General features: G+C 36.4%; 1 protein-coding gene across 1 annotated transcript; it reads right to left on the bottom strand.

The window, feature by feature from the left end:
* Positions 1-5,066: 5,066 nt before the first annotated feature.
* LOC125106196 (killer cell lectin-like receptor subfamily B member 1B allele B) lies at positions 5,067-23,300 on the bottom strand. Its single transcript, XM_047739916.1, has 6 exons — positions 23,014-23,300; positions 19,565-19,651; positions 17,710-17,808; positions 14,148-14,317; positions 6,598-6,710; positions 5,067-6,019 (listed from the first exon to the last, which is right to left on the bottom strand). The coding sequence occupies exons 1-6, from the start codon at positions 23,093-23,095 to the stop codon at positions 5,905-5,907; spliced, it is 666 nt and encodes a 221-aa protein (XP_047595872.1). The 5' UTR covers positions 23,096-23,300; the 3' UTR covers positions 5,067-5,904.
* Positions 23,301-23,507: the final 207 nt, after the last annotated feature.

The following is a 23,507-nucleotide window of genomic DNA, read 5'->3' as shown; positions in this document are numbered from 1 at the left end:
AAGACTCTTGGTCTTTAGTAGCCTAGTCTCAAATTATTCTGGAAGATAGTTTGGTGTGAATGCAAATCCAGACATCTACTAAGAGAAGAAATATCCTGGAGTTGTCTCAAACACAATAAATAAAACAAAAATAAATTTATTTCTACTAAAATTTATTTTAAAAGTTTTTGAGTTGATTTATAAAAATACATACACTTAAAGAAATATTCACTCATTATCAGGAATGAAAGAAAGGGACGAAACTTAATATACTGCCGTAAAACTAGGCAAAACCTATGATTTTTTCAATACTCAATCTAACTCTGAGCTTTCTGATAGCCAGAACTAACTTTGAGATTTCAGGTAGCTAAAAGTGAGAGTGAAGCATGATTATTTATACAGTTCTCACTATTAAAATTATGGAGCATATCAATTCTTTAGGGGTTGTAAAATTAATTTTGTAGTACTCAAAAGTGTATCTCTTCCATGATCTTTTCTGTATTGAGGTATATTAGATCACAGGCAAACTTTTATTTTGTTGACACACTGTTGCCAAAACACAGGTGGTTCCTTTAGAACTAAGAGAATTAATGATTGATGTTGTTAATATTTCTGGGCCAAGACATATGTGTGATGTTCATAATCAAGTTTATATAATACTGGTCCAAGGGAGACTTCATATCATGGACAACCATGGTATTTGGTTTACAATTATAGGATTTTTGTCGCACAGGAGGTTTAAATAGAAAATACCAATACCAATTTTGAAGGGCCGCCCAAGTTTGCCACAGACCCCACAGCTCTCATCTTTACTCAGCTAACTTTCCCATCTGGCTCTTAGATGCAATATAACTAACTGAATGGTTAAACATGGACTCTGAGATCAGATTACCTGAGATTAAATTTCCACTCTATCACTTACTAGATGTGAGATTTTGTAAAATTTACTCAGATTCTCCAGAAGGATAAGTTTTTCCATCTTTAAAATGAGAATCATAACCATGCCTACCTAGCAGTTAAAAAAAAAAAGATCTATTTGTTTGAGAGAGAAAGAGTGCAGGGGGCAGAGGGAGAGAGAGAGGGAATCTCAAACAGACTCCGTGCTGAGCATTGAATCCAGTGCGGGGCTCAGTCTCATGACCCTGAGATTATGACCTGAGTTGAAATCGAGAGTTGGATACTTAACTGACTGAGCCACCCATGTGCCTCTACCTAGCAGCTTTTTGATGAGGTTCAAATATATTTAAAATTCTTAAGTACCTTAGAACTATGTTCAACAAGTAGTAGCTACTATTTAAGTGGTGACTTTTTAATATTCAAGTTGGGGACCCAAGAGAGTGAGGTGTTTAAAGCAGATTTGGGATGATTTTGTATGATTACCTTCTATTCAATTTACATCAGAGATCCTGTTCATTTCAACTGTTCTAAGCATTCTGATAAAAATTTCTAAGTCATACCTCTGTAGTCAATTTTTTTTCACAGAGCATCTGATTTTTAGTATTCATGTTGACCTTGTAGTACCCTGATTTTTGTTTTCTTTTCCCCCCAACTGGTATATTTCATAGTTACTGTCCAGGTTCTGTTGCCACCGTTCTTATCAAACAGTCTGTGTCAGTTTTATGGTTCACTTCTATATTTAGAGTGGGGTGGTATGGTTCTCTGGTTAACGGAAACTGCAAAAATGAGATGTATTGATACTGATTTATTTACATGTTTCCATGCTTTCTCCCCCTCCCCTGAAATTTAAGGCTAATTTAATTATTTGATTGAGCTGTACAAGGAATCAGATGCATTGTGGAGATGAACAAAAAGTGATCTAATGATTCCTTATGAATCATAGCTCAGCTTTCAGTTTCTGGGTACAGGTTTTGTTCCAAAGACGTTGGTAGACAGCTTGCCTGGCTGCAGGAAACTTGAAACTTTCTTTCAGTCTCCTCCTACCCTCATTCCCTAGGAACTGCCCCCACATGTCCCTCCTGTTATTCTTGAGAATCACTGGAGACCACAAGGTGTCACTGAGCTCTGCAGAGGAGTCAGCTCTTACTTGGATATTCTTGTCTCCCTATCAATTTGTTCCTGCTGTGGTCAGGGTTTTCTCTCATTCCCTAAGTTTGTTGTATGGTGTCTACTAATTGCATTTTTTTCTTTTTTCCTTTCTTATTGGTAAGCGGCAGTAAGTCAGTCAGTTACTGATGTGAGTAGTTGCTGTCAGTATCCCAGACCATAGAGAAAAAGGGCGAAGTTTTCTGGCTCCATCTGCTGGAGAGAGTCTGTACTGCTTCTTTTTGTTACTAGATAAAGTTGTCTGAGATAAGCTAGAAAAGTTCCCAGGTACAGCTGGACATTTTTCAGGAATTTGGCCTAAAGATAAAACTACTGTTAGCAGCATTGTGAGTGACTGAGTAGAGGGAAATTCTGGATTTTCAGCATTGCAAAATGTCTTTTGTTAAAGTTGAGGGCATCAATTGGGAAAGACTGGGATCTTGAAAACAGGAATGGGGACATATGGAAAGATTCTAATCAAGCAAGCTAGGGACATGGAACCCTAAATTCTATTGAGTTTTTTTCCTTTCCCCCCCTTTTTTTTTGCTAATTAATGTACTCATTTCACCCATACGAAGAGGTTAACCTTGCTTTGCTTGAAGCACCTGTAATGCCCTCCCTTAAGTAGATGGATTCTAGGTCAAGTGAACAGAAGTCTAACCTGAATTCTATAAATAAGAGATTATGTCCCTTCAGTCAATTTCCTGACTTGAAACATTGTACAGGCCCAGAATCTCTTTAATTAAAACTGGGAGGCAAGCTTTTGAGAAAGAACTCTATGAAACAAGAAAACAAATTATATAGTTCATTTTTCCCCATTCTTCCCCAAAAGGATCTATGACCATTATCCTGAATGACTATGCATTAAGGAAAGGGAAATAATTAGACTTTTGAGGAGTTGCTGGGCAGTGGCTCTGAATGGACACTAATTTCAGGAGACCCAAACCGTCATTGTAGTATACTGATCAGAGTGGGGGCATAAGGAGTTCAAATGATGATTGAAGTTGTGGCTTAGGTCTGCTCATAGGTCGGCCTATTTTCTTCATCCATCAGAGACTTCTTTCTGGGAAGACCCTTCAGCTAAGCCCGTAGATGTCGGTAGCTTCTATCTCCTGAAGACTATAATCCAAGAACTCCTGGAGATATATATATGTATATGTATATATGTGTGTGTGTGTGTGTGTGTGTATACACATATATATGTGTGTGTGTATATATATAAATACATATATATAAGAATATATATATATATATATATATATATATATATGGGAATGGACTTCCAAATTTGAGTGAAGAAAGAAAGTAAGGGATCATTCCCAAAATATCTGAGGCAAGATTAGCAAACGAATTATTCTGGGACCACCAAAGAATCACTTGCTAGACTCTACCCTAGAATCACATGAGTGGAAAACATCCCACCCCATGCCCTTTAGTGAAAGAATGTGAACCAGAATACCTGCAGTGTCATTAGCAGTGTCTGAATTCCAGGACTTTTGTAGACCACTTGCAGCATAAAGTGTTAGGTATTTTTTTTAAGATTTTATTTGTTTATTTAGGGGGGGCAGGTGCAGAGGGAGAAGCATACTCCTGCTGAGCAGGGAGCCCGATGTGGGGCTCGATCCCAGGACCTCAGGATCATGAACCAAGCAGAAGCCAGCTTCTTAACAGACTGAACCACCCAGGCATCCCAAATGTTAGGTATTTCTGTGTCTATCCCTTGTACAAAGCAAGGCCTTGGTGATTATTGTGCCTTGAAATATTTTGTGTTTTCAAGTAGTTTAGTCTGAAAATCAGGCAAATACGTATTCTTATAGTTTTATAAACACTATTGTGCTCATATAATAAAACTTTTTTTTTTTGCTGGAATGCAGTGCCAACATACCACAATACAAAAGTTTTACCCATCAGTTTATATAACTGTCCAACTCAACATACACAAGTTGGTTTGTCGTTGTTATGATATGATGTGCAAGAAAACGTGTAAGTTTGTGATCACCATAAAGAGGGGAACATAAACATCACAAATAAAGTTTGTCTCTGAAACATTTAACCCTTCACATAAACTTCCTTGGCATTTGTATGATTCTCTTTCAATATCAGTCTCCCATGCAGAATAATTCTTCAGTTTTCCCTGGCACAGAATGACTTACCAATTGATTCTCTGTTGTCGGAAGTCTCTGTTTCTTTTCCAGCCTGTCTCCCCAGCCACACATCAATATTTTACTTCTGCGATTGCTTAGAGAAAACTTAATATACTAATATACTTAGTATACTAAATTGTCTTTTGAGGATTTATTATGTGCTCGACAATTTAAAAGATACTAGAAATACAAAAACAGATATGGAAACCTTATGTAATTTACAGTCAGGTGAGGGTGACTGAGGGTGACTGAGGGTGGAGAACATTAATCAAATATTCACTCAAAGATTGATATATATAAGACCAAAAATGTGGTAAGTATTGGGGAAAGGACTATAATGTTGGGATATTCGACCTTGTTATGGAACTCAAGAAAGGGTTCTTAAAAATTCAGCTTATATACAAAGGATGTTTGAGAGTTCACCCAATGGAGAAGAGAGAAAAGAGAATTCAAGATATAGGGAAAATGTAATGCAGTCTGGTGCAATTCTGTATGAGTTCTTAAAATTTTGTCTAATGTGGCTGTGGTGTTGGGAGTTTGGGTAAGTTTTGTGTAGACAGACACTGACTAAGTAAGTAAGGATGAGACCTAACGAGGGATTTCTAAGCAGTGTTACAGACTTTGGTGTTATTTCAAGAAAGATGTTGAAGTGGGGCGCCTGGGTGGCTCAGTGGGTTAAGCCGCTGCCTTCGGCTCAGGTCATGATCCCAGGTCCTGGGTTCGAGCCCCACATCGGGCTTTCTGCTCAGCAGGGAGCCTGCTTCCTCCTCTCTCTCTGCCTGCCTCTCTGCTTACTTGTGATTTCTCTCTGTCAAATAAATAAAAAAAAAATTAAAAAAATAAAAAAAAAGAAAGATGTTGAAGTGTTTTTCAAAAGAAAGTGTGAACTGTCAGTATATGTATTTTTTAAGTATCACCTAGGTTGCATGACAGAGAGTAACTGAAATGGGTTAGGAGTAGAACAGGAAGACCCTGTTACGGCAGTTATTTAACATTTTAATTCTTTGTTATTAAGATTGTGAAAATGGTGAAGAGAAGAGGTCAGATTTGAGAGATATTAGTAAAAAAAAACAGGTGACAAGACTTGGTTTTGTGAGAAGTAGAGTGGAGAGCAGCCCGGAAGTGTGGGCCAGAGAGAAAGTGGTAACGAGACAGCCAGTTTATAGGTTGTGTAATTTCTTATATGTTGTGCCATTGACTGAGAGGCTAAGTACTGGAGGGTTTTTCCTTTTGTGAGGAAAGTTAATGAATTATTTTTATACATTGAGTTTGAAATGCCTTTGAGATTTTAGATTTGATAGGTTAAATAAGCACTAGGGTGATCAGGGAAAGACTGGGCCAGAGATGTAAATTTGAGAGGAATTGCTTTGTACATCGTGGTCATTAAAGTTGGAAGAATGTAAGGATATTGTAGAGGCAAGATGTAGAGAAGACTGAAGTTCCAAAAATACAGGCAAAGAGAGTCATTGGTCATTGATTATGCAGATGAAAAATATATTCATTCTATCTACTCAGTTTCTATGACATTTCATTTCCTCTATTAGCCTTCCTACATCTCTGAGAAATAGTACTATACCCACACGAATGAACAAATGTGTGTGTGTGTGTGTGTGTGTGTGTGTGTGCGTGTGCACACAGATAGAGCCCTCTGGACTCTGATATGGTCTGACATCAAACTTCATGTGGTGTCATGTGTCTTTTAGTCAGAGAAATGGAGACTGATTTTCTGCAGTGCGGATTAGAGTTGACAAATCCACTGGTCATTTTGCTCACAGTTTTGGTTGGTAACCTTCCTACGAGACACCTGGGCACATTTCATGCTCCGGGTTATCCGTTTTTCTTCTACTGGAAACCTATAAAGAAAGAAAATGCTTATCTTTACATCAGTATATGTCCAGAGACTCAAGAAAGCTTCAGAAAATACTTTCTAATTTTTAAAATAAAAATATGATCATGAAAACAACGTAAACAATACATAGTATGATGGGTAAAGTAATTCTTCCCACCCTCAGTTTTATTTCTCAAGAGAAGTTAATAGCTAATGATGGTTAGTCAGAGATGTGTATGGATGTTGCCAAAAGGGCACCTCTGGTTTGCTTATTTAGAAATTATTGAAATGAGCATAAATTTATATTTTGTAAACTAAACTTGTGCTCTTATAAGAGATTTTACACTTTTCCATTTACCTCTTGAATAAGGTGATAAAATAAAAAGGCACCATTGGCAAGCCTTATTTCACACCTAAATCTTCTGAGTGGGTCGAGGGAGATTTCTTTTGTTTCTCAACTTTCCAACTAGACCATTTTATACATGTATTTATCAGGTCATGAGTCAGTCAGGAAATTTATACCTCTTTCTAACAACATCAGACGACTCTTGTCACACAATATGGGATTCGGACTGCAAGAAAGCTAAAAAACAATAAACTCACAAATGGGAGTCAAAAAGTTTGTTGTCTACCCAGGTCCATGACTGCCCTCCAGGTGGAATAGATAGGCCAATAAGGTAAAACACTGAGGTATTGAGGTACCGCCACAGGAAACTCTAAAGAGAATCGGAAATGTTACATGAAACAACTGACTGATCCTTACAGATACAAAAAAACTATATATCTCTAGCGAAGCTCCTATGTGTTTGGCCCTGTGCTAGAAGCAGGAAAGGGGCAGGTAAGACATACCTCACATTTTTCTTTCTTTTTTTTTTTTTTCCAAAAAAGATTTTATTTATTTGAGAGAGAAAATGAGTTGAGGGGAGAGGCAGAAGGAGAGGGAGAAACGGGGCTGGATCCTAGGACCCTGGGATCATGACCTAGCTGAAGTCAGACACTTAACCGACTGAGCCACCCAGGTGCGCCTACTTCACATTTTTCTAACAGATCAGAGCAGTGGGACAAACTACTGCCATGCCATGTGGCAACAATAAGGTGGAATTGTGTATGGTTGCAGGAGATACTAAGGCTGTGAGGTCAAACTTCCAAATGTGTGTCCCGTCTCTACTGTTTACTACCATGCATCTCTGCAGTTATTAAATTTTTTACTTGTTTTCCCCAATCTCTGCAACTCAGATTATTATAGTACCTATCTCAAAGAGCTACCATTGTTTTGCTATTAAATAATATTATGATATACTGCCTGGCACATAATAAATTCTCATTACATAAATGTTAGTGGTTATTGTTAAGTACGAGTATGAAATAATATATAGAAGGAGGGGAATATACAGGGAAAATTAAAGAAAGCAAGCAATGTCTGAGCTGGTGTGAGACATACTGTTCATAGTTTCTGAATATCTCTTATTCTTTTTTTTTAAACATTCTTTTTTTTTAAGATTTTATTTATTTATTTGACAGACAGAGATCACAAGTAGGTAGAGAGGCAGGCAAAGAGAGAGGAGGAAGCAGGCTCCTCACTGAGCAGAGAGCCCGATGTGGGGCTCAATCCCAGGACCCTGGGATCGTGACCCGAACTGAAGGCAGAGGCTTTAACCCACTGAGCCAGCCAGGTGCCCCATGAATATTTCTTATTCTATAGGAATATAACCCCTGAGCCATATATATGGCCAGATTAATGAAGGCTGTATTTCTAAGGCTCCCTTTTGGCTTAGTGTGACAATGTGACTGACCTAATTTCTGGCTAGTGAATTAGCCAGATACTGAAATTCTAATCGCACATTTAAAAGCTAGGGCTATATCCTTCCATTTGTCATTTTCCTCTTTTCTGATGGCTAGCACATGGATATGGTGCAAATCAACCGGAAATAGGTAACACAGAGAGCACCCTACTGTTGAGCCCAGAAATCCATAGCTGTATGGACTACAATGTGGTTGACATGACCTATTGCATATATGAATAGACAGATTTCCCTCCTATTTTAACACTTTGAAATTGGAAACATCAGTCTATAGCTTGTAGCAGTTTAATTGGGAGCTTTGTTTTTCTTTTTAATTGTGCTAATGCTTTTATGTGTACTAATGTTACCTCTTATAATTAAAAGTGTTTCAGATTCAATAAACAAAGTATACAACTACCTTGGTTAAGCTCCAGTGATTTTGGTTCTCCCCCACCTGCAGTCAAACTCATATGCCAAATGTCATAACTGTTTGTAGGAACATAAATAGTCATTGGCATACAAGAGAGGGAATAAGTGTTTTTCCATTGAATTATCTTTGCACTATGGCCAAAAAATCAGTTGACTAAATTCTGGTAGGCCTGTTTCTAGTGTCTCTGTTCAGTTTCACTGATCTACATATCTCTCCTCTGCCAATTCTATACTATATTAATTAATTTTGCTTTATAGTAAGACTTGCATTTAGTAATGTACATTTTCCATTCTTCTGCTTGCTTTGGGTCTAGTTTTCTCTTTTTCTAGCCTTTTTTTTTAAGAGAAGTTTAGATGATTGACTCTACATTATCTTCTTCTCAAATGTAAACACTCAATGCTATAAATTTCCTTCTAAGCTCTTTCTTAAGCTGAAACGTGTGACTTTTGATGTTAAAATGTTGTTTACATTCAATTCATCATATAATTTAAAAATTTTCCTCTGATCACTACTTCTTTGACCCATACATTATTTAAAAGTGTATTGTTTAATTTTCAAATATTTGGGAATTTTCCAAATACTACTCCATTTCTAATTTCCAGTTTAATTTTGTTATGGTCTGACACATGTTTTAGATAATATCTGTATTTGTAATTTTTTAAAGTTTACTGGGTCTCCAAATATGGTCTGTCTTCATGAAAGTTCTAGGTGTATTGAAAAAAAAGTGCAACCTGCTTTTATTGGATATAGTTTTCTATAAGATTAATTAGGTCAAGGATGTTGGCATGGATGCCGAGAAAGGGAACCCTCCTATGCTGTTGGTGGGAATGCAAGCTGGTGCAGCCACTCTGGAAAACAGCATGGATGTTCCTCAAAAAGTTGAAAATAGAGCTACCCTATAACCCAGCAATTGCACTACTGGGTGTTTACCCTAAAAATACAAATGTAGTTATCCGAAGGGGCACGTGCACCTGAATATTTATAGGAACAATGTCTACAATAGCCAAACTATGGAAAGAACCTAGATGTCCATCAACAGATGAATAGACAAAGAAGATGTGGTGTATATATACAATGGAATGCTATGGAGCCTTCAAAAGAAATGAAATCTTGCCATTTGCAACAACATGGATGGAACTAGAGGGTATTATGCTATGTGAAATAAGTAAATCAGAGAAAGACAATTATCATATGATCTCTCTGACATGAGGAATTTGAGAAGCAAGGCAGGGGGTCATGGAGGGAAGGGAGGGAAAAAATGAAACAAGATGGGACTGGGGAGGGAGATAAACCATAAGAGACTCTTAATCTCAGGAAACAAACAGCATTGCCGGGGCGGGGTAGGAAAAGCGTGGTTGGGTTATGGACATTGGAGAGGGTAAGTGCTAAGGTGAGTGCCATGAAATGTGTAAACCCAATGATTCACAGACCTGTACTCCTGGAGCAAACAATACATTATATGTTAATAAAAATAATTTTTAAAAAGATTAATTAGGTTGAATTGGTTGAAAGCATTGTTCAGGTTATTTATTTATTTATTTATGAGACTTGTTTTTTCAGTTACTCAAAGAGGAGTGTTGACAACTCCAAGTGTAATTGTGAATTTCTCCATTTCCTTTTTTAGTTCTATCAGTGTTAACCTTGCTGCATATACATATATAATTGATCCCTGCTATGAGATTCAGGGGACAGAATGGCGTAATATTATGGACTGAATTGTGTCTCTCTAAAATTCCTATGTTGCAGTCTTAACCCCAGTACCTCAAAATATGATTGCATTTGAAGTCACAGCCTTTAACGAGGTCATGAAGCTAAAGTAGGGCTATTAGAATGGGTCTTAATTAAGTCTGATTGGTGGCCTTATAAGAAAAATTTGGACACACAGACACAGATGCACATACACAGAGGAAAGACCATGTGAGGACACAGTAGAAAGGTGGCCAGCTGAAAGCCAAGGAGAGAGTCATCATGAGAAATGAAACCTGCCAATATCTTGATCCTGGACTTGCAACCTTCAGAACCTGGAGAAATTAATCTTTATTGCCTAAGTCATTAAATTTGTAGTATTCTGTTATGGCAGCCCTGGCAAACTCATATAACCCCTTTATCATTGTGCAATAGTTCTCCTTGTTCTTGGGAGGGTCTTGTTTCTTCTTCTTCTTCCTCTTCCTCTTCTTCTTCTTCTCCTTTTCCTTCTCCTCCCCCTCCCCCCTCCCCCTCCTCCTTCCTCTTTTTATACCTCGTACTTGATTGTTGAAAGCTGTCTAGCATGTGGCGACTGAGTTAAATAGTTTTGTGGATAGAAATGAACACAGAGTTCCTTCTCCTGTGTCTTCAATGTGGGGTTTAAGTTTATCATTACGGGGGTGAGTGTGCGAATTATTGCTATCCTCAATGCGCCACAGGTTTCTAATTCCTGTAATGTCTCGTGTTTCCTGGTTTTTGTTTGTTTGTTTGCCAGAGAAATGTCTGCTTGACCGGAGCATTTCAGTTTCCCTTTGCACCATGCCTCAGAGAAGATCTCTCTGCATGTTCTTCCTCCTCCCCTGCCCCTCTCGCAGCAGTGTTCTTCTCTACTTCCTGTTTGAAATCTGTTAGCATGACAGTTAGAGGCGGTGGACTCAGTGGTCTTGTTTGTTCTGATTATGCCTCAGTCTTAGGCAGTCACTCATCCCTGTGTCTTCTCTGTGTGGCTTTCTCCCTTCTGCCACCCCTACCCTGCCTGTAACTGTGATCCCATCCAGTATTCTCGCCCCTCCCCATCCTCTTTCGCACGTGCAGCGGTGTTTCGCACCAGTTCCCCAAGGGCACTTGTCCTTCTCACCAACACATGCATGAAAGCTGTTGTTCCATAGCGCACAGGGCAGACTGGGGACAAGGATCTTGGCGGAATTCCTTGCTACTTCAACATTGCTCTTTTCTTCTCCCGAGTCTGGACCGCGAAGGACACATTCTTATGGTTCTTTCTAATCTTGAGAACCAGTGGCATTTACAGAAAAAAAAATAGCCTTCAAGGGGTTGTAGAATCCTCCAGTTTCTGCCAAGCCCAGGAGCTTCATTCACATTGTTTTTGCCCACTCGCTCTCAGACGTAACTCATTTTTCAATTACTCTGACAGAACTCCCCTTTCTGATGTTTGGTGTCTGATTTGTGTGTTCCAAGTAAGTGAGGACGTGTCTTCTCTCCCACAGGTACCTGTTTCAGCAGAGATTTTGGCTCTGCAAACTTAACTTTCCAATGAATTTGAAACAAGCTGGCAATTTAAAGTTAATCGACTCTTTCTCATTTAAAAATTGTAGTAACATTTCGAGATCTTTGCATCATTCGTGAAAGCTATAAACCTCCTTTCTTTTCCTGTTTTTTTTTGTTTGTTTAACTATCTCTTTTTCTCACTCTCTTCTTCTTACTTCCTTTTCCCCTCCTCTTTCTACTTTTCTTTCTTTTTTCTTTTTTTTGCCATATGATGGCACAAGGGAATTCTAGATGGACTAATAATTCTCTTTGTTTCATTTTATTCTTCACTTATTTGAGAGCTAGAAAAGTATTTGCTAGAAAATTATTTTCTGGTTTTTGGAGGAATTATTTTTTTCTAATATATATTTTATTTATTTATTTATTTATATTTCTTTTCAGTGTAACAGAATTCATTGTTTTTGCACCACATCCAGTTCTCCATGCAATATGTGCCCTCTTTAATACCCACCACCTGGCTCCCCCAACCTCCCAACCCCCGCCCCTTCAAAACCCTCAGGTTGTTTTTCAGAGTCCATAGTCTCTCATGGTTCACCTCCCCTTCCAGTTTCCCTCAACTCCCTTCTCCTCTCCATCTCCCTATGTCCTCCATGCTATTTCTTATGCTCCACAAATAAGTGAAACCATATGATAATTGACTCTCTCTGCTTGACTTATTTCACTCAGCATAATCTCTTCCAGTCCCATCCATGTTGCTACAAAAGTTGGGTATTCACCCTTTCTGATGGAGGCATAATACTCCATAGTGTATATGGACCACATCTTCCTTATCCATTCGTCCGTTGAAGGGCATCTTGGTTCTTTTCACAGTTTGGCGACCGTGGCCATTGCTGCTATAAACATTGGGGTACAGATGGCCCTTCTTTTCACTACATCTGTATCTTTGGGGTAAATACCCAGTAGTGCAATTGCAGGGTCATAGGAAATCTCTATTTTTAATTTCTTAAGGAATCTCCACACTGTTCTCCAAAGTGGCTGCACCAACTTGCATTCCCACCAACTCTAATACATGTCTTTTTTGGAAGAGAAATATGTGTGCATAAATCCTATGCTGATTCCATTCAGATTCTTTATTTATCCATGAAAGAGAACAATTATATCTGGCCCATTGATTTGCTTAGGAATAATGTGAGAGAGGTAATCTGAACAGGAAGAAGAAAGTTTCTAAACAAACTGAGGGTTGCTGGAGGGGAGTTGGGTGGGGAGATAGGGTAACTGGATGATGGACATTAAGGAGGACACATGATGTAATGAGCACTTGGTGTTATACACAGTTGGTGAATCACTAAATTCTATCCCTGAAACTAATAGTATACTGTATGTTAACTAAATTGAATTTAAATAAAAAAATTTCAAAAAAGTTGTCTCAGTTTACTGGTCTCCCTAGTCTGGTTAATCAATTGCCTAGAAGACATGTCTTTTCTCCATTTCAGCATCCTTCCCTTTGATGGTGAGCAGGAAATAGATGGGTTTCTGAGTGAAATCTTTTGTTGCATAATTTCTCCATGAAATGATTTATTATTTATCCCTTTCAGAGCATTCTCACGAAATGCTTTCCAGTTGATATCTGCTTCCCCTTTTTTGTCTTAAAATTACCTCTTGGAGAAGAAAATAGATCTCTTTTCAGCTCTTAATCTATCCTGAATTTGGCTGATATTTGAATCAATTTGAACTGCATCTGATAGACAGTCTGACAGTTTGAGATTTGGGGTTACTCTGGTTACAGCGAGACGATAGTTTACTTCTGCTCTTGTTTTTCTAGTTGTGGTGGATTCCTCTCAAACTCAGGAGACTTTTTTTTCTCTTCAGAAGTTTCAACAGCTGTGCTATCCACCCCAGATGGCTATGACTCAACCACGGTAGTACAGCACTTCTGATCACTGGATTTTCAGAACCAGAAGCTTTGACATAACTTGTTATGCCAATATACTAATCCTCATGCTGATTATCCTTGTTTGATGCTTGCTAATTAACATCTACATTGGCCTTATTAATTAAAGGTTTTGTGTCTGACATTCATGCAATAGAACTCCCATTTAAATTAAACCAGAGTTAACGAAGTATTCTGCTCAAGGGAGAATGAAATGTTAGTGACGACTATTCTATATTTCCTTTCTCTCAGTTATCATCTTAATTTTAGCTGCCATGATATCTGACTGCAGCCTTTGGGAACATTGCAATAAACATGAGAGAGGAGATAAAATACTTACTGTCTTATATTTTAAAATGGAATCTAGTTAGCAGTGGGGATCTCTTGTGGAGGAGAACTTAGGTGTACAGTACCAAATGAATTCCTTCAATCCATAGCCCCCCCCCCAAAAAAGCCAAAAATAATCCTGTAGTTCAATGATTCATTCAAACAGTATTTGCGTAGTTAATAGCAATGAAGTTTAGAATTTATTTCATAGAAATTTTCAAATATGTGGGACACCTGGGTGACTCAGTAGATTAAGCGTCTGCCTTTGGCTCAAGTCATGATCCTAGGTTCCTGGATCGAATGCTGCCTCAGGTTCCCTGGTCAGGAGGGAGCCTGCTTCTCCCTCTGTGTGCTCTGCCTGCCACTTCCCCTGCTTGGGTTCTCTCTGACACATAAATAAATAATCTTCAAAAAAATAAATTTTCAAATATGTAGCCCAATGACTGCCTTGAAAATGTGAAAGATGCTATAATCTCTAAGTTTGATATCTCACCATATCAATGAAGTCTTGAATCACCAGGAGATGTGAATTTTTCATGGCACAGTCATTTTTGCTTTCATCCCAAGATTTCTTATCTTCAGCAATCCAGTAACATTTCCCTCCATGTAGCTTCCAGTCTTTAGAGGGGCATGATTTGTGAGCAGTGGAGAAATTGAAAGAAACTAGAAGGAACAAGGATAAGTAATGAAAAGAAACCGTATCCCTAATATCATATACTGATGAAGTTAAGTGTCTGCCCTGGGTCATGATCCCAGGGTGCTAGAATCTAATCCTGCATCGGACTCCTTGCTCAGTGGGGAAACTGCTTCTCCCTCTGCCTGCTGCTCCCCCTGCTTTTGCTTTCTTTCTCTCTGACAAATAAAGAAATAAGACCTTTAAAAAAATGTAAGAAAAAAAAAAGAAATTGAAGTCTTAGAACTAGATGAAGGAGAAAATAAAGGGAAAAAAGGATAATAGCTAAAATTTCTCTAACATATTTAAATTTATAAATTTATACTTTCAAGAAACTCATCAAGCCCTAAGCAGGATAAATATGAGGAAAATCATATGTAAAAATAAAACAAACTGCTTAAAACCAATGACAGAGGAAAATCTTGAAAGCAGAGAAAAACTGTGTGCCATTTACAAGAATACAACTATTTAAAAAGAAAAAAATCCCTCATTCTCATCATGCATTGAGGGGAACTGAACATAGTGAAAAATATCTTCAAATTTTTGAAGGGAACTAAGAAACAGACTCTTAACTAGAGAGAGCAAACTGAGAGGAGGTGGATGGGGAATGAGTGACGTAGGAGATAGGGATTAAGAAGGGGGCTTGCTGTGATAAGCACTGGGTGCTGTATGGGACTATTGAATCACTGTATTGCATACCCAAAACTAATATTACACTGTACATTGACTAACTGGAATTTAAATAAAAACCTTAAAAAATTGTTTAAGGGAAAAAAATCAACAAAATATTTCACATCCAATGAAAATATCTTTCTAAAAGCATGGCAAATTTAAGACACTTTCAGATAAAAGAAAACTAAAAGGATCCATTATCAAATAGTCACTACAATGAATATCAGAGAAAATTCTTCGGACCAATGGGGAATGTTTCTCACTGGAAACTTTCGTATCGGAGAGAGAACAACATCAGAAATGGCAAGCATATAGGTAAAAATAAAAGTGGAAGGTGAGCAATGTATATTCACAGGATCCTTGCTCTTGCTTTCAATATTAAGTCCCCACACTTGTCTCAGTTGTACAGTTTTTCTTTAGATTGATATAATACACCAAATCCAACCCTTTCCAGGTAATAATGCCAAATATATGCTGTGATTATAGTTAAAGCAGCAACCACGCAACTGGGACTTTTAAGAACATATTTAATAAGAAACTACTATATTTTTACTTCTATATTTCTGATAGTAGATAATTTGACTAGATAGTATGAAGCAGGATTTCCCAACCATTTTTTTAAAAAGATTTTATTTATTTATTTGACAGAGATCACAAGTAGGCAGAGAGGCAGGCAGAGAGAGAGGAATGGAAGCAGGCTCCCTGTTGAGCAGAGATCTCGATATGGGATTCTATCCCAGGACCCCAAGAGCATGACCTGAGCTGAACGCAGAGGCTTAACCCACTGAGCCACCCAGGTGCCCCAATATATACCTTTTTTAAAGGTATATATATTATTTTTTAAAAAAGAGAAAACTCTGATCATTGAAATTAGATTCCATGAATGAGTCCGTTGCTTGGACACAGGAAGAGAGGGACCTTGTAAGCTGCAGGATACACCTGGAAACATTGCCTTCAGCACAAATCGACAAGGAAGACAAAAATGGGATGGTAACTGAAATGGGGGAGCATAAGCCTATTGTACATCTAAATTCTAGATTTAGATTCTAGAAAGAAAATAGAGAGAAGGTTAACAAAGCATTAGAAATGATGGCTGAATAGATCAATTAAGTTTTACTTCACATATTTTAAAAGTTTTATTGTTTTTCTTTCCTGATGAATTCGATCTAAGATTCTAGGAGTGGTGGCTTACACATTTATAAGAATAGGATGAGGATTAGAAAACAGGTTTGGGAGGCCTGGGTGACTCAGTTGGTTAAGTGTGCATTTGGCTCAGGTCAGGATCCCAGGGTGCTGGGTAGAGTCCTGCATCAAGTTCCTTGCTCAGTGGGGAGCCTGCTTTTCTCTCTGCCTGCGACTCCCCATGCCTGTGTTCTCTCCCTCTGTGACAAATAAAGAATAAAATCTTAAAAAAAAAAGAAAACAGGTTTGACAGAATTTAAAGCTAGAGCTTTATTTAATACCACTGCTACTGCCTCTGTATTGGTAATAGTATACCGCAGTGCTTTTTCTCTGGGGATAGCATCTCATAAAATTTGCCCTCAGAGTCACACAAGTTAGAAAAAGAAGAACATATGGTGTATCAGATAGTTTTTAGAATGTGGTGAAGGGGACTTGGAAATATCAAAGTCCAATTTAATGGTTTAATGCATTCCCAGAATTTGTATGTACACAACATTATGGACTAGTAGGTCTTTCTAATAGAATTATACCTGGATGTTCAAAAGAAGAATGATATATAGTTTTTCAATATGGAGTTAAGAATTAAATTAACCAATTTTTAAAATACCCTCCCCAATGTCCATCGCCCAGTCACCCTACCCCTACACCCCCAACCCCAGCAACTCTCAGTTTGTTTCCTGCGATTAAGAGTCTCTTATGGTTTGTCTCCCTTCCCAGTCCCATCTTGTTTCACTTTTTCACTCCCTTCTCCCCGCGACGCCCCTGCCCTGCCTCTCAGATTCCTCATATCAGAGAGATCATATGACCGTTGTCTTTCTCTGATTGACTTTAAGAAATTTAAAGATGTAATAAAACCACTGGAAAAAATGCAGAAAGGCTGAATAATTGTTTTCTTGACTTTTAAAAGTGTGCAAATATGAAAGAGCAAGAGAAAGATTAACATAACATTACCATTTACAATAATTTTGCATGTAATAACATTACCTGGTAAAAAAAAATGAATATGTCATGAACTTTAAGAATGAAAATAGGGGTGCCTGGGTGTCTCAGTCGTTAAGTGTCTGCCTTTGGCTCAGGTCATGATCCCAGGGTCCTGGAATGGAGCCCCTCATTGGGCTCCCTGCTCAGCGGGAGACTGCTTCTCCCTCTCCCACTCCCCCTGCTTGTGTTCCCTCTCTTGCTGTTTCTCTCTCTGTCAAATACACAAATAAAATCTTAAAAAAAATAAGAATGAAAATATTTTGACTACATTCTGCACTTGTGTATGTCCCAATTGAAATAAAAATGATAAAATGCAATCATTTCCATGAAATACATTTTCATTAATCTAGAACTCTTTATAAGCTCATTTTCCTCATTTGTCTTGGATCCTTGAACATTTTTGTCATAGACTATAATGGATCCATAAAAAACAATGACCTTAACCATCCCTCTATAGGGTAGAGGAATCTCTCTTTTCAAATATATTCTGGTAAAACCGATGTTACTGTCCATGTCTCTGGAATTAGACAACATAAAATTATGTTACCTGTTGAGGTGATTGTTCCAGATTTATTTTTACCAGTACAAAATTTCTCTTTTGATTCATTTTCCACTGCATTATGTCTTGCATATTTCAACTGGATAACTGATGAAAGAAGGAACGTATTTTCCTAATTAAATACAAAGCATAAAACTATTGGGTTCTAGTGACTCTCTAAAGTCCAATAACGTAGAAATTCTATTGTAAGTTAAATAATTAAAAACTTAAGGAGACAAACAACACTATTTTTCTAAGGCTTGATCTTTTCTTTGCATTCTTATTACTTTTATTAACATATTAATAAAATATGATCTGGGAGAGGAGGGCTAGTCACCTAATTTTTTTCTTGGAGTTTTCATATTTATTTTAATGAACACAAAATAACCAGCTGTAGTCATAAGCTTCATTTGTATAGTTTGGGTTTAGTGAGATATTGTTAAATTATGTCCAGTGTCACCTGATTCAGAGGGAAGATTTTGTATGTTTTGGTTTGGTTCATAATTCTGGTTCTTTCAGGATTTTGCATGTAAATGCTGCATAGAGAAGGGTAGGGTGAGCCCAGAGTAGTTTTTCTCCAATGAGGAAGGTATCTTTTTTTTTTTTTTTTGAGGGCCATTTAACTGAGCTTACTTTTGGTAACTTCTAATTTCATAATATTGTGTATTATGCAATTAAATCTTTAAAAATCTATTTTAGTAATGAATCTATTAGTAACAAAAATATTTTATTAAAAAACTGCTATGCTAGTAACAAACAAATCTATTAACCTAACAAAAAATATATAGAAGAGATTTTATTTTTGCTTCCCTCTGCCCTAATTTTACAGCTGCAATTAGCTGTAAAATTAAAACTTTTATTAAAGCTGTAAAATTAAATAGCTTTCTGGGGCTTAAGGTTTGTATGCATTGGCCTGTTCTAGGATTTCATCTGAAAGCCTGAATTCCTTGGAATATATATAATCTATATATTACCTTTGTTCTATAGATATATATGAAGAACTTTTCTCCAAACATTTATTCAATACTTAAAATATTTGCTATCTGAATATTGAATTATGCCCTTATGTCCAAAGTACATGAGTACAATTTTTATTTTAATTTTTTATTTTTTTTTATTTTTTCAGCATAACAGTATTCATTATTTTTGCACCACACCCAGTGCTCCATGCAATCCGTGCCCTCTACAATACCCACCACCTGGTGCCCCCAACCTCCCACCCCCCACCCCTTCAAAATTCTCAGATCATTTTTCAGAGTCCATAGTCTCTCATGGTTCACCTCCCCTTCCAATTTCCCTCAACTCCCTTCTCCTCTCCATCTCCCCTTGTCCTCCATGCTATTTGTTATGCTCCACAAATAAGTGAAACCATATGATAATTGACTCTCTCTGCTTGACTTATTTCACTCAGCATAATCCATGAGTACAATTTTTAAATACTCAAGTTAGTTGATTAATTGTAGGCAGATTTCTCACTTATTGATACAAGATTGATAGTGGCCAGGAGTAGCTAATATGAATAAACTTATATAGAAATATACTACATAATTTAATTTCCTTTCATCTGAATGTAGTTTTAGAGAAGCTTGTGTATAACGCACTATCAACCCGCATTGTGTGATTTGATCACAAAATATAAACATATTCTTGACTTCTTTTTCCTTTATCAGTGAAATGAATCCGTAATGACATCACATGCTGAAGGTCTATGAAAAAATCTCTAATTTTAATTTTTTCAAATTTCATATGTTCTGTGAAGTTGTCCTGTATTGTTCAGGAAACACTTGAACAGCAAACACAATTACAACAGGTCATTAAAGAAAAATGCTTTAGGATAAATGAATAATCTTGATTAATTACTTACTCAAAATGCTCAGCACAATTACTGTTACAAATAGGGTGATGATCATTGCACATCCAACTTTCAGGAAAATGCCATGATGGTGAGAATCTACAATATTGGATAGATTGGACAGATAGAAATTGATCATAAGACCAGCAGTTAAATCCTTATATAGTCAGAGGTAAGAGGGAGCTAAATAAACTTCCTTGGTTATCAAGCTTCTAAGTTAATTTCCTTTGAAATACATAGACCCAGCTTCTTTTTGCTCATGTTCACACACACAGAGAACATATTTGGCTTTCCGGTTTGTGAAGAGGAGACTTATAAAACTGTGAATGGATATGAGTTTTTCTTTGTGGGTTCATCATACATGTTTCACAGCATTAATCTTACAGTGATCTGCTCTCTGCAGTCCTATGTTTTTATATAAGACTGAGACCCTCCAGATTCTCTTGTAAGTTTGTTGACAACATCCACCTATTTGGATTAATCCATTCTTTTCTCTCTTATGTAATATGCCTACTTTACATAGTGATACATAACAGTAATTTCATACATTTCACTCATTTTTATTTTAAAATAAAAGTACTTTTAGGGATTACCTTGTCCAATGTCTACATATTTATGTGGATATTCAAGTCCACAATTACAGTTATTTGAAAAGAGAGCTGAGATCAAGCTTCGGCTCTCTTGACTACCCAAACAGTGGCTGGTTTGCTGTCCATACTACCTCATTGTCTTTGGAGTACTCAAAAGATAAAAATAAATCAGGAAAAGAAGCAAGAATTATTAGCTTTGGCCGATGGTTAAACCAACAATCTCTATTCCAAAATAATTGCAGTATATCAATGCCACTAGATACATGACATATGCAAACATATATACAATACATTGAGAAAGTAATGAAATAACTGATGTTGAAATATAACCAATTATAAAGTCAAGCATCAAGACCGATTAACCTAAATTCTTATCTATTACTACAGAGAACTTTGCTCTATGTTTAAATGACTACTGTTGTTGAATAAAACATCTTTCATGGAAGCTTATTAATTCTCAGAGCATAAAATATCCATGTATTTTCATGTATCATGTAAAACAATGCAAATTGTGCCCATCAAGGCAATTGCAAGGAGAAGGGGATTGTATCCCTACATATGTTTTTAATATAAACAGCTAGGTGTGTGGACCTAAAAATTTACAGAATAAAATTTCAGATTTCATTAGAACACTGACATAAGGGTTATTAGGTCATTCTTTCAGGCCCCAAAGTAAGATTTATGAAAAGCACGAATTTCTCAATGTTTGCCTGGGATATTCCCAGTGGAATCATACTTTCTCACTAGTAATCTGCTCAATTTTATCATGACAGTCTCTTTGTTTTATCTTAAAGAACAAATGAATATGAAGATTAAGAGAATAGGGAAAGGGTCTCAACACATGTGAGGCTCTGAAGTGGTAAGGCATATGTAACTTCAAGGAGGAAAGAGGACAACAGCCAGAGCAAAATAAGTAAAACATAGGGAGTTAGAAGAGGAAAACTAAGGCCATGTCATATCATATGTAGGGCTCTGTAGAACATGACAATTCAGTGTATCAAATAATTCTTTCCATTTACAATGATATGACACATGAGAACAGAAGTTTTATTTATCCTACCCTAGGGATATGCAGTGAAGTAATAAAATATTTGGCTTCTGGTCACAAGCACCATTGTGAGTAGGTAACTTAATCTTTATATATTTAGGTGTTCTCTTTTTAATATTAGTAGACTGGACCAGATAGCATTAAAAATGTTATCCCCAAATCTCTAAACCAGGAAGGAAGTAAAGTTCTATCTGTAAACAAAAAGGAAATCAAACCCTGGAATGCAGAATTGAAAATACTAGTTTTGTTCCTTGAACTGAGCTAAAATAACTTCTGGCAAATTGGACTAATAGTATGAGAGTTTTCCTGGGTGGAAGAATAAGAAGGCAACTCTAGTCCACATTATTTTTAAAATTAAGTTCTATCTTGTCATTGAAAATGAAAGCACTCAGACTAGGGAAAAAAGAAGGCGGATAAGCTTTTATTGGACAAGGTCAGAGAGGTAATGTTTAAAAATAAGAAATAATATGTGTTTGCAATCAGAGAAAACCACACCTCAGATTTATTTGGTAACAGCAAATTAAAAAATATAAAAGTAGAAATACATTATTTGGAAATATAGTAAAGCAAAACATTATATTCATTACACAGTACAAATGCAATGAGACTTAAATTATGTAAACATTTTATATAAACTTTATAATATAACAAATTCTTACCCTAGAGAAAAGAACAGAAATGCAACACAAAAGTTTCCCTAATACTTTAGAGGATGAAAAAACGCACTGAATATGAAAATCTACCACCCTTTGCGGTGGCTTGTGTTTAAGGTACAATGTTATCCTTAGTTATGTACCTTTCTCTTCGTATTCCACAAATATTCTATTACTCAGAGTTTCATTAATTCTAAACTTCATGAAATAAAATACCAGCATTTCATGTCCTCTTAGTTTAGTTTAACATTGTTATCCTAACATTATGCAAATTTCAAAAAGATAATTAACAATGTGAATTATAGCCAAGTACTTTTTTCCTTTGTTTAAGAGAATTTATATTATAGTCAAAAGACAGATTTAATCAGAGGTACATGAAACTGTAAAGAAAGGGGGTCATAAATATAGAAGTCACTGTATAAATGTTCACTGTAAGAAATAAAAAGAATAGAAAGGCTATGAAAATCAAAAGCAAAGTTCAACTCATCCCCCTGCTCACCCTCCTTTCAGGAACCCTCAGTTTGTTCCATGCAGTTAAGAGTCTGTTTTTTGGTTTGCCTCTCTGTTTTTTTCTTCCTATATTCATTTGTTTAGTCTTTTAAATTCCATATATGGGTGAAATCATATGGTATTTGTTTTTCTCTGAATGACTTATTTCATTTAGCATAATACTCTCTAGCTGCATCCACAGTGTTATATGTAAATGATGAATCACTAAATTCTATACCTGAAACTAATATTACACTGTAGGTTAACTAACTGGAATTAAAAAAAAAACTTGAAAAAGAAAAGAAAAAAATAAAATTACAATTAATTTTGTCTGATTAAAAACATTCACTCTTATTCTTTTTTATTTTTATTTTTATTATTTTATTTTATTTATTTTAGTTTTCTTACACTTATTTTATTTTTTAAATTATTAACATATAATGTATTATTTGTCCCTGCAGTACATGTCTGTGAATCATCAGGCTTACACATTTTACAGCACTCACCATAGCACATACCCTCCCCAATGTCCATCACCTCGTCACTCTTATTCTTGCATTCAATCAACTTTTCTTGGAATCCAGCCTGCTAACTATTTAAGACATATACAAATGCAGGATAGAAATAAAGGAGATTAAAAGTAAAATATTAATTTTAAAAGGACCCCTAAAGCCAACTTACCAGATTTCTGAAGTGACGATGAATTTTCTAAAGAAAAAGTCCTATCAATTTTAATATCAGCATAGACTATATCTCCAGCCATTGCACATTTAAAAAGAGAGAGAAGACCAAAAATGACATTCTACTGAAGGGAGTCTCATAGTTCTGCAAATAAACTTCCGGTAAGTCAAATAAATCGAGATGGACAATTTTCTTCTGCTCTCTCAAATTTGATGGATTTCCTCTATGAATATAGGACAAAAACAATGTGTTCAGTCTTACCAATCAAGGAATAGATTTTTGAACACTTCATGATATGGAAGAAAACTACTATTCTTATAGCAGTTTACTTGCTCTACAGTTAGTTTTCTAAGTTTGGAATAATTCTAACACCACAGAAGATATCATACCCTTTTTTCCCCTTCTATAAACCACTTCCTCTTTTAGTTTAGACATATATTCTCTGGCAGAAGCTCTGATCTTTCAACATTTTCTCCAACGTGGAATAGCAATTT

The sequence above is a fragment of the Lutra lutra genome, chromosome 8 (genome assembly GCF_902655055.1).
Source record: "Lutra lutra chromosome 8, mLutLut1.2, whole genome shotgun sequence".
Taxonomy (NCBI): Eukaryota; Metazoa; Chordata; class Mammalia; order Carnivora; family Mustelidae; genus Lutra; species Lutra lutra.
The sequence above is the reverse complement of the archived record's forward strand: the minus strand, read 5'-3'. Positions and strand labels throughout refer to the sequence as shown.

Bases quoted from the DNA above. Each gene is read 5' to 3' on its own strand.
- LOC125106196 (XM_047739916.1), bottom strand. From the start codon at position 23,095: ATGGCTGGAGATATAGTCTATGCTGATATTAAAATTGATAGGACTTTT. The intron at 6,711-14,147 runs GTGAGATATCAA...GATTCTCTTTAG, and splicing joins TTCAAGACTTCATTGATATG to AGTTTCCTGTGGCGGTACCT. The intron at 6,020-6,597 runs GTGAGTTTATTG...CTTTCTTTATAG, and splicing joins AAACTTTTTGACTCCCATTT to GTTTCCAGTAGAAGAAAAAC.